Below are 12938 nucleotides of genomic sequence, written 5' to 3' on the forward strand. Positions count from 1 at the left end.
TCTTAATTGTTAAGACACACATATGAACTATCTAAGGCAAAAGTGTATAAGTTCAAGAAGCCTTGATAAAAGATTATCAAAGCACTAAGTATTAGAAACATGAACTTAAGAAATTCAATAAGTATTGTTTTTCTAAAAGTTAAGATGTTTATGAATACATGTCGAAGCTAGTGGGAGCATAAGTGTTATGTTTTATAATAATCATCATGATAGTGGGAGCATAAATGTTATGATTGTATGATTATTAAGGCACGTATTGCATAGTTGGCAATATTAATTATAGAAAACAAGAGTCATACTTTGCAAAGTTGTAAGAGTTGAAAGGTTGTTTTGCTATAATTAAGGGAGAGAATATTATGCTTCATTTCAAATCTAAAGGATTAGGTTGTGGAATGTTAATAAATTTAGTCAAAGGTACATATTGTGTTCTTAAAATTTCGATTGTGATTACGGCATTCCTCTTCGCAATTCGAGTTTTGAGAACATAGCAAATAAAACATTATGCGTCGTGTCCCTTACGCTTCGGGTATAGGATCGATTGCAAATGCTTTAATGTTTGACCATTCTAAAATTTTCCAAATGCCTAGTGCATTTAGAGGGAAAAGGGACTAGAATTGGTTTTGACAAAAATAATTAAACAACTATCAAAGGGCAATCCAAAGTTCGACGAGGATTGGTCGCTTGTGAGTAGTTGGAAGTATAGTATTGGAAATTATGGAAGTGTTTCCATATTGGATGGACGATATCGACATCATTACGAATAGATAAGATTCTATTAAGAATGAGTTGTCATATAGAAAATATGGAAGTGTGTCCATGTTGGGAAGTAAAATCTATGTCTAGATTAGAAACTTTATGCGAAAGGATGTTCAAAGGAATGTACTTTGAGTGAGAGACATCATATCTAAGGAATTGTCTTGTAACAATCTCCGATAAAGGAATTTGTAATATCATTGGCAATAGTCCTTGAGACTTTGGTGCAGTGACATTACAAAAGGATCGTTGCATAAAGTGTTAGAATCTAGTATATTCTATAAGTAACAAGAATTTGACATTCTTACACTTAAGAAAATGGATTTGGTGTTGTAAAATGAGAATGATTGGAAATGTGTTCAATTTGTCTATTTCGCAAAAGTAAGAACCATAGGTAAACATTGTGTGCATGCTAGGAGCATGGGACAAGTGTTGGAATTCAAATGCAAAGTTGATTACCCGAAACGACAAATAATGAGTAATCGATATGGTGATAAATAAAATGTGTTTTGTTTATACTCAAAGGTTTGAGGCCATATGGGATTAGTATTATTCTTGTGTTTCACCTTGCATGTTTTGACTTCCAGAATAATTGAGTTTATTAAGAATAATCGAATTATTCAAACGGGCCACAGTCGTTCATATGTTGGAAGTAGATATGAATGAAGACTGTCGTGAATTGGTGTGTGGATTGTCTAGAAGAGTATTAGACATAAGCAAATGTTTGCTGCAACGTTCATGAGTGCTTATGAATATGATTTGAGCATTGGATTAAACCCACGCTCACTTGGATCACTCCATGAATTGTATTACGAGTGATTGGTGAGACGATAACATCTTATATTCTTGAAACCGAGATGTGTGAGTTGTATCTTGCGAATCAGTTGCACATTGATAATATGTAAACGCACCAGTAACTTGGTGTTATAAAACATATTGTTGTGCGTGATTTGGTTAGTGAGTGCAAGCGAGCATTGTATCAAAGTTTATCCGTTCCTTTTATCCAAAGTAGGATAAAAGCGATATCTTTGGGCCCCTCGATGGTTTAGTGATGACATACGTAAATGCTCGGCCGGGCTAGGACTAATTTGATTTGTTCAATTAGTCTGTCGTCATAAATCAGAAATCGAGAAGTAGTACAAAGAGAATGATTAGAAATCATATCTCAGACGATATCAAGAATGGAGGAATATATGATCCCTTATCTAAGGACACGCGTATCTGATATGATCAGAGTTGACAGCGGCTTTGGAAAGCTACGATTGCAGATCAGGATCTGAAGTCATACGCAGAATAGTTGTTAGACTTATCCAAGTGGGAGACTGTTGGATTAGTGTCTAAGTCCATAACTATTTTGGTATGTACTTGACCCGATGGTGCATGGTCCTTTTGGGTTGCCTTCACCAAAGCAACTTGATAGGATGAATTATGGAGAGTAAGGATTAAATATGATTTATTAATATATTATGGGAATAATATATTAAAGGAGAAATCATATTGTTTAATTAATATTAGTCAATAATTAATTGGTAATTAGTTTTGTGACTAAAAGAGATTAATTAAACTTAAGGGACTGGAATTGTAATTATAAGATAATTGCAATTTGGGCCATGGATTGCCTTATATTAAGGGATGGACGAATTCTAATGGGAAACCCATAAGGAAATCGTCCATGGGCTTAATTAAAGGAGTCTATGGGTTGCTTAGGGCTTAAGCATCCAAATTAGGGTTTCCTTGTTAGATAACCCTAATAGCCCAACTATATAAACATCCCTTAAGGCTCAAAAACGTGGCTAAGCTTCTTGTAAGGGTTTCTACACGTTTTTGGCAGCCTCCATCCTCTCTCCTCTTCATCCTCTTGTTTATGGTGTTTGTGAGCCATTAGAGGAGTGACACTTGTGACTCTAAGCTTCCAAAGTCAATTCAAGGAGGAATTGGGATTGTTATTGCTACATAACAATCAAGGTAACACTATAAACTTATTCTCAAGTTAATATGATTATATGTATGCTAGAATTAGGGTTTATAGTCTTGGATTCAAAGCATGTACAATAGAGAAACCTAGATCCAAGCATTAGGGTTTGTATGAGCACATAGGATGTCTTATGACCAAAACCCAACAGTATGTTATTGATTATTTGACTAAAAAGGTAAAGAGAATGTAGAGAGAATGTAAGAGCATGTAAATAGAATGTTCCCAGACAACCTGATGTTGCCTAAAAAAATGGTCTTCCGTAAACTTCATAACGTTAATTCCTCTAAGCGAGCCGTCATAACCATACTAAATAATGACAATTTCACCTATCCTGGCATTGTTGGACGCCGGTTTTGACTTTGATTATAAGGTTTTCGTCACCCTAGACTGAGTTAGTCTAACTGTAGCGAACAGTTGATGTGTGGGGTGTCATCCCCATATAGATCTATACACAAATCCCCGTTCTCCCTCCAAGAGACTCTAGTTATAACTACAGACTACGATCGTACACTTAATAGGTGCCAACCGACAAAACAACTCGCTAGATCCTTAATCGAATTTACGCGAAGAAAAAAGGTATAAACTCCTTCCAGGCCCAATGATCCATGTAAGTGAACCACTAAGGCATCACTAAACATGTAAATCATTTCAGGACCCAATTGGAATGAGATTATATAACATGGGCCCGAAATATATATGAAATGACAACTAAGGTCCGTCACACATGTTAAAGGGGTCAATGAGGCCCAATAAACATATGCAGGACCTCTCACACATAAAAATGGGCTACTAAGGCCCAATAACCTAGAAAATGATCAAATTAAATCCATTTGTTGGTTTATCATTGGTTTTAGCTCAAGTACTCACTAAACTAGCATAAAAAGGAGAACGCATATAAAACTCATTCCCAGGCCCAATAAACATGTAAATGGACCACTAAGGCCCACTATACGTGTCTATTATTTCCAGACTCAAAAGGAATGTGAATGTCTATCCTAAGCCCAATATACATGTAAAACGACACTAAGGCCCACTAAACATGTATATTATTTCCAGGCCCAGTAAGGATATGAATATTGTTTTTAACCCGTTTGTTATTGTTTTGTTTATTTTAGCTTGATTATTTACATAATTGATATCTAAAGCCCACTTTTTGTAAAAATGACCTTCTTGGCCCAATAAGCCAAAAATTTATAATTAAGGCCCAATTTTTGTAAGAATAACACTTTAATCTCCAATTTTGTTAAAAACTTGTTTTGATGACTACTTTGTGGTATAAATAACATTTTAAACCCATTTTTGTCAAAATATCATTTTGGTTTTTGGCTTTTCCGACCTAGTTTTTAGAAAATTTGTAGAAAATTCATCGTAAGTCGAAATTTCAATCCATAAATTCTGGAAGTTTGGAAATTTTGTCTACTTTGATCACAATTTTTCTCATAATTTTTTATGGCCTCAACTAGTGTGAAATTACTCATCTTCACAGGTTGGTCCGAAATTATTTCAAATATGATAGGCAGTTTTGTAAAATTCGCCAAAAATTGTAGACAAATCATATTAAAACAGGCGGGTAATCATTTTAAAGATATAAACCTGAAATTTATCCATGTAAAACAGTATTGAAAAATACTTCCATTTGGATGGTCAAAATAGTCCAATATTGGACCAAAACGTTTCTGTCAAGAGCTGTTTTGTGAGTTTAGTTTATAAATCTTTGAACACAACACTTATTTTTGCTATATAAAGTATACAAATCCCAGATCTACATGTTTACATGTAATACTTGTCATAAAACATACTTTTCTCAAGATGCATATGAAGATACTAGTGATAAACTTCAAGTTTCTTAACATATTTTTAGATTAGTGAAGTAATCAACACATAATCACCAAATGTTTCAAGAAAACACACATAATCATGCATATACACATAGATCTACACAAATAAACTTGTATTCTCCCCCAAAAATAAGTAAAAACCAAAAACAAGGGGGTATGAACTCACCTGTGCTTGTTGTTCTCGGTTTTGAGGAAAAAATGGAAGAGGTTTGGGTTCTAGCGAGCCTTCCTTGAATAGATCTCGAACTTATGGGGGTTTTCTAAGAGTATGATCACAAAATGCTTAGAAGGAGTGATATTATCAAAAGAATGAAGTTATACAACTTAGATATGTAAGGACTTACCAAGGAAAGATGATTTTTGGTGGAAATCTCCTTGAACAACCCTAGATCTTTGAAATTTTGGAGAAGACAGGAGGTTTTCTAGAGAGGGTGTTCTTGAAAGGTTTTGGAAAGAGAATGAGGTGGTGAGGAGGCCTTATGGCCGTGAGTTTGAAGAAGGGAGAGATGGAGAGTAGTTCTTGTCTAGATACATGTAACTTGCATTGTTAAATCGTAGGTTTAAGCATGGAAGTTCGCCATGCAAAGATTAGGTGGCACTTGCATGTTTAATCTCCCTTTTTTTTGTTAATCGCATAATTATCTCAATTGGGCCGAGATTTGGGCCAAAGAATTAAGAGTGAAATGATTTGGCTTCAACCTTGGCCTTGTTTGAATATTTATGGAGCCTAAAAATTATTTTTCGGCCTATTGGCTCTTAAGGAGGCTCACGGCCCAAAATGGCAAAAGAAATTAGTTTAGGGCCCATTAGGGATAATTAAATCCTTTATGGCCCATCATGGCCTAAAATGTTATAGATTTATGAATTGGGTCCAATTAGAACATAATTAGGGTTTTTAGGCCCAAAGTAGTTAACTTGGATACTTATTGGTCCATTAGGCCCAACAAGAGAATCCTAGAACACATTAGACTTGAATCGGGCTTTCTAGGGTTTCCAACCCTTATTTGAGCATATGAGATATATTTGAATGAGAATGGAGTGTAGTATTCACTTAGAGTACAAGTCATTACACTTGGTGAAGGATTACATGAGAATAGATTTTCCTAGCAAAAATGCTAGTTGTGACAGATTGCATGATTTAACATAACATACATGTATGTTTTTTTTTTCATGCTACCTAGTTGAGATTGACTCATTGTGCTGATATTGACACTTGTGTTCTTGTGTGGTGTTGTGGCTTTGGAATTGGTACAGGTAGCTTGGCATTGATGATCTGATGAGGTTAGAATTTTTGGATAGTTATTGTTTCGATACTAGTGATGATATCAGTTTGAGACTTGATGTGATGTTTCATTTACATTTGGTTTGAGATTTGTTTTGCTTCAAATTTTACAAATTTGAATTATGAAGGGTTTTTGTGAAATATGTTCAAGTAACATTGGTGGTCTTTTATTAATAGGACTTCCGATAACATTTTTTGATTAAATTCTATTAAAAAATTAAAGAAAATTTAAGGATGAAAAATCATGGCATTACAATTTAACCTCAATTTTTAACATAGTTAGCCAAAATGACTAACGATGTTTGATTTTTAAACCACAAGGAGCATCGGTTAAACACTTTACAAGGATATCCTAAAAGTTCCATTTCTCATAAACCATAGGGATCATTTGTGAAATTTTATCTAGTATTTGTGCTATTATAATTGCTTAGTAGAAGTAGTGGAATAATATATGTACTCTCATTTAAACACCACAAAAGAATATATACAATGAGAAATATAGAGCAAATTCCATTCCCAATTTATAAGGACCCATTTAAATTTAAACTAATGAGGGAAATTTTTGAAAGAATAAATTACAGAAATGGTCCTGTGGCTTGATCGAATTCAAAGTTTGGTCCCTAAGTTTAAAATTTAATAGCTTACATCCTTGTGGTTTGTGAATATTGCACTATAGGTCCTCGCTCTATATAAAAAGACCAAATTACCCTTTCTTTCTTTTTATTTTTTCTTTTAATAATTTTTTATTATTATTATTATTATTATTATTATTATTATTATTATTATTATTATTATTATTATATGTAGAAAATTTTGTTTTTTATCTTTATTTTAACTGAATTAATATATATTATTTATAATATTATATTTATTTTTTTAAATCAATTATCTAGATTATATAAAATCAAAAAAAAAATTGTTTGTATCTATTTATCTTTGTTTTTGAAGTTTAAAAATCTTTTAATATTTTTGATGTTTTATTTGAATATATTATTTAATGTTTTTTTTTCGAAAAAACAAATTAAAGCAATAACCCAGATAACTATCAGCTATATATATATATATATATATATATATATATATATATATATATATATATATATATATATATATATATATATATATATTAGATTGAGTAGTTTTATTTTGGTTTTTTTCATAAATAATTATACGAAAAAATAAAATTATTTAGGCAATAAATGAATAAGCATTGACATACAAACTAATGAAGTAAACAAAAAACACATAAAGAACATTACCAAAATAATTATATTGGACGATTTATAGTTATCCGATTTATTATTTTAATTTTTTTATTCAAACAAAAAACAAAAAACATAATGTAAACGCACAAAACGTTAAAAAAACCTACATTAAATAATATATTTAAGTAAATAGTCAAAATCTCTTGGTTATTATTTTAATTTGTCTATTCGAACCGAATGTAAAAAAAGAAAAAAAAATATCATTATATAAAGTAAACAAGCAAAATATTAAAAAAATAACATCAAATAATATATTCAAATAAAATATCAAAAATATTAAAAGATTTCACATCACCAAAAGAAAGATAAATAAATAAATTTAAAAATAAATAATAATGTTATTTTATATAACTTAGATAATTGATTTAAAAAAGTAAAAATATTTTTTTTAAAATAATCTATATTAATTTTATTAAAAATAAGATCAAATAAATCTATTATATATATATATATATATATATATATATATATATATATATATAATTGTTAAAATAAAAAGGCAAAAGAATGAAATAGTCATTTGGTCTTTTTATATGGAACAAGGACTTACAGTGTAATTTTTAGAAACAACAAGGATGTAGCTTATTAAAATTTTAACTTAAAGATCAAACCTACCAATTCAACCAAACCACAAGAATCATTTCTTTACTTTACTCTTTTGAAAATATGGATTAAACGTGTCTAACGAAGGACGGCGATCAATATAATTTACTCTAACTTACAATTATTAAGAATTTTATTATTGTATAACAAAATTAGAGTTATTTAATGGTTTCGTTTTTAGATATTAATAATTTAAGTAATATTTATAATATCTTACATCCAATTTTCCAAAACCCATAAACAACAAACTCATACGAAAACATTATTTAATGACACCTTCCCATCATAAAATGTAAAACCATTGGTCATAGCTAAATTAGCAATATCATCCATAGAATTAAGCGAATGATGTTATGAAATTTGTGATTTTTGATAAAAAGAAAACAACTTTCAAAAAGCTAAGATAAATTAAAAGTTTGTAATAAACTCGTTAATATATAAATTTCTTTTTTATTATAACAAAACTTATAAAAGCATTCTAATAATGGCCCTACCTACATTAGCCACATCTTTCATATCTTTATTCATATTCGTCAACGGTGATGTTTGACCATGCTCCTTAAAACTCCTCTCGCATGTCTGCGACTCAATAGTGATATCAGCCATTCCATCTTCACCGAATTTAGGGTTACCAAGATTCAATGCATTAATGGTTAAAGGAACATCCACATGGATTATAGTGTTATACACATCTCCACATTGCATCAGTGCCGCTGTCAACTCGGGCAGAGACTTTTTGAGAGAATCGATTTGTTGTAGGGTTTTCACACCTTCGTTTTTTACTCCATCAACTATGATGAGTGCTAAGCCTGTTAAATTTGCATTTTGGCTCTTGGGGTTTGCCAATAAAATCGAAAGGCATAAGTTGTATGAAGGTGTGCCCTTGCATGTGTTCTCTATGAATTGTCTGTCTCCAATGGCTAGAAATAGGGTTTCATGAAAAAGAATAGCGAGAAAGAGAATAGTGACATGAGACAAGTTCATCGTGATGAATTGAACCGAAAAAAAATGAGTGACGGTTTAATGATTTGTTTTCTATGATTATGATTACCAATTTATAGGGTGATTTACTTCATAATTTAAAAAATAATAAAATCATTTTTGTTGATATTAAATGTCCATTGACCAATACAATCATAAAATTTAATTACACCCATTAATGTTTTCTAACTATTAATAGAAAATATATTTTATTAAAAAACTTTCTATACAATATACTCACTACCATAAAACATAGCTTTATACATAGGTTTAATTAGCATCCATGAATAACTACTAATTATGGAATCTAAGCTTGTAGAGAATAACTGATACCAAAAATAACTGATCAACCCGTTTTGAATTAGGGTAGGTTAGGTTTGGTTATTCGGGTTTAGGGTATGTAATTTTGAGTACTCGGTTAATGCAGTTTGATATAAGTTTGAGCACAAGGTGTGTATATGGGGTTTCGGGTATACCCTGAATATCCGAATTTTTTTTTTAAAAACCATTTTTGTAATATGTATAGAGGAGCATTCATCTCTTACTCTTAATCTCTTCCTACATTGGAAAATAGATTTAATCAATTTACTATTTTCCTGTCGAGTTAATCTTAAAAGAGTATATAAATATTATATTTGATTATATGTGACGTTTAATTTTTTTCTCAATTCTCGTCATAATATCCTACCATTTCACTATACAAAAATGGTTTCTACATCGTGTATTCAAACGGAGGTGCTACTTTATGTTTAAATTGGTAAATGGATGAATGTATCATTCCTATTATTTTTTTAACAAGAAATTGCTCCCTCTTCATTTTGCGAGGGATGCATTGACAATTTTCGATTTTCTTTGTCAAACTACTAAATTCCAATGTCCATTTTTTGGGTCGTATCCGTAAAAATTTTATTAGATACGGACCATTTTTCTAATTTTTGTAAATTAAATGTACAATTTTGTATTTTATTTTCTACAAAGAGATCAAACTTGCTAAAAGATTTAAAAATGTGGCCCATTTTTGTAAAAAACATTACATATGGAAATTTTTGTAAATTACAGGGATAACGTTTTGTAATTTATTTTCTGTAGGGGGGTCAAACCTACCAACATGCGAAATATTTAAACATACGAACCATTAAAAAAACAATACAATGACATTTTCTGTAAATTACAGGACAACGTTTGGAATTTATTTTCTACATAGGGGCCAAAACTGACAACATGAGAAACATTTAAACACATGTACCATTTTTACTAAAAAAACTACAGGTGTACCATCTTAGTAAATTACACAGATAACTTTTGTAATTTAGTTTTTAGGCTGGTGGATGTGGGCTCGTGAGGGGCTCGACAACCTCGGCGCACACCGGGTTGGCTGATTGGCTTGTCGAGCTCGGCTCGACATCAAAGTTATTATATGTCAGGTATTGTTGACCAATGAGAAAGTGGGGTAGCTGGCAACAGCTATTTCCATTTAATTGTTTTTCGTTTTAAAAAAACCTCCTATAAATACTACAACTTTAAACCATTTAAACTAATAACATCAACTTACAACTCAAATACGCTCTCTCAAAATGTCTTCTTCGTCATCTTCATCGGGCATGTTTGATGCCTTGCTTGAAACGACTATAGAGGATATTCAAGAGGCAGAGCAGATGATCGATCGACTACAAGAAGAAAATGCGGAGAATGCACGCCGGAGGAAGAGAAGATACATACAAAGATTTCGTAAGGCGGCTAATGATCGACTCATGCAAGATTACTTTGTGGATAACGCCAACATTATAGGATATTATTTTTATCGTCGGTTTCGTATGCATAAATCTTTGTTTTTGCATATAGTAAACGATGTCACGGCAGCGTGTCTATTTTTTCAACAACGTCGAGATGCTAGAGGTATAATTGGTTTTACTCATGTACAAAAACGCACCGCTGCACTTCGTCAAGTAGTGTATGCCACTTGTCCCGACGCACTTGAGGAGAACCTTAGGATGTCCAGATGTGTTGCACAAACTAGCATTCATAAATTTTGCAAGTATGTCATGAGATTATATGGTCCATGATATATGCGCAAATATACTTGTAGTGACATCCAACAATTGTATGGTCATCACTCAAACGTGCATGACTTTCTTGGAATGTTAGGAAGTCTAGATTACCTCCACTAGGCATGGGGTTCTTGTCTGAATTCCTATAAAGGGCAATACAACCGAGGTGGTAATGGTTATCCAATAGTTATACTTGAAGCGGTGGCGTCACAAGATATGTGGATATGATATGCATTCTTTGGCTCATCTAGCTCCCTTAATGACATCAATGTTGTTACCATGTCTCTGTTACTTGACGACATGTAGAACGGGACTACACCAAACTCCTGTTTTCAAGTAGCTGGAACATCGTATAGGAACGAGGTATTATCCGGTGGATGGGATCTATCAGGAGCGTGCTTGTTTTGTGAAGTGATTGTCTTGTCCAAATGATCGGAAAAGGTTGAAGTTTTAGAGAGCTCAAGAGCGGGCGAGAAAGGATGTTGAATGAGCATTTGAAGCTTTGAAAAAACGTTAGCATATTCTTAAATATCACACGCCGTATGTGGAGGAGAAGAAAATGAGCGAGGTGATGTATGCTTGTATCATATTGCATAATATGATTCTCGAAGACGAAGGAAATGCAATACGTGAGTATAACGAAAATGAGATCGTTCGACCGACACAAGCTTTTGAGGTTGGAAGCGCATAGTACATGTCGAGGAGGTCACTAGTTAATGATGTTGAGACACATCATATTATTCGTAAGGACTTGACGAAACATATTTGGAACATAAACCACATCGATCTTAACATGGAACCGGCCGATGATTTGGAAGGTCAATTTTCCGATGAAGATGTTCTTTAGGTCTATCTAGGTTTGGTAATTTTAGTTTGTATGTTTTTAATTTCAAATTCTATTTTTTTGGAGTGTTTGTTGTTATTTTAATTTTCTATGTTTTTATTTTAAGTTTAATGAACTTTTAGTTTTTAAATATTGTTATGTGTGAAAGATTTATTTTCTATATCTAAAACAAAATAGGTATCATGGCAAGTATGGCAACCCACACCTACCAAATAACAATTTTTTGTTAGAATGTGGCAAGTGTGATGTGGCACCCACATCGACCGTGGCAAGTGTGATACCACACCCACAAGCCTTATACAAAGACCAAACATGTGATATAAAAGTATCATGGCCAAAGCCTAATTTTTTTTATTATATATAATAATTAAAAGACAAAACTACAAAAATAATCATATGGTTTATCAAATGTCACAAACTTAATATCGCTCTTCGAACATGGGACCTCCTCCCCCTCTCCCTCGTAAGCTTTCCCAACTAGGCTACAATCAAACTTGTTTTATTTTGCTAAAAACTAATTAATATTATCTAAAATCGTAAAAACATTAACAACAAACAAATTTAAAAACATATTGTCACAAAAAATCTTTTTTTAATAAAACAAAATATTTTTAGCGTATTGTAAAAGAAATACTTTTTACAAACACTTTATATATTTTTTACGTATTTGTTTTATGTAAAATATTTTTTTTTACGTTTTTACAAACAATTTATATATTTTTTTACGTATTCGTTTTGTGTAAAATATACTTTTTCATATTTTTAAAAAATACGTTTTCGTATAATATGTTATATTAAATTGCAATGATCCTAAAACATATTTTAACGTTTCATTAAAAAATAAGTTTTTTTTTTTTTTTTTTTTTTTTTTTGGTTTCAAATAAAAAAATAAGTTCTTTTTTGCTCACTTAAAAAATAAGTTTTTTTTTGTGTGTATTTATGTTATGTAAAACTAGAAAAAAAAAACACGGGCCTTACCCTTGTTCGGTTCTTGTTTGATTTTATGTTTTCCCTACTTTGTTATACCAGATTTCAAAAAAATTAGTTGTGTTATATTGTCTACAATGAAAGCATTTTTTGTTCATTATTTTCTGGTAGTAACTTAGTCCTTTCTTACTAAATTTATAAAATAAAGCAAAGCATAAAGGCTTTGAAATTCATTGGTTAAAAGGCTACTACATTTATAACAATTCCATGAATAACATTAGCATGTTTACAAAAGACTTCTATGTCGAGATGGATACTGTAACAACCCAAAAATCATGAACAAAAATTTCATTTTAAATCATTAGTAAAAGTCATAGTTATCAACCATTTCATTCATAAACATAACTGTTATAATAAAATCA

General features: G+C 31.4%; 1 protein-coding gene and 1 pseudogene across 1 annotated transcript; one reads left to right on the forward strand and one right to left on the reverse strand.

Moving 5' to 3' along the window:
- Positions 1-8181: 8181 nt before the first annotated feature.
- On the reverse strand, positions 8182-8723 carry LOC145006437 (cell wall / vacuolar inhibitor of fructosidase 1 pseudogene; annotated as a pseudogene).
- Positions 8724-10271: 1548 nt separating this feature from the next.
- On the forward strand, positions 10272-10760 carry LOC145007050 (uncharacterized). The gene has a single exon (XM_078966051.1). The coding sequence runs from the start codon at positions 10272-10274 to the stop codon at positions 10758-10760; it is 489 nt and encodes a 162-aa protein (XP_078822177.1).
- The last annotated feature ends 2178 nt before the right edge of the window (positions 10761-12938 follow it).

This window comes from Lactuca saligna, chromosome 7 (assembly GCF_052625555.1).
Source record: "Lactuca saligna cultivar CGN05327 chromosome 7, ASM5262555v1, whole genome shotgun sequence".
Classification (NCBI taxonomy): Eukaryota; Viridiplantae; Streptophyta; class Magnoliopsida; order Asterales; family Asteraceae; genus Lactuca; species Lactuca saligna.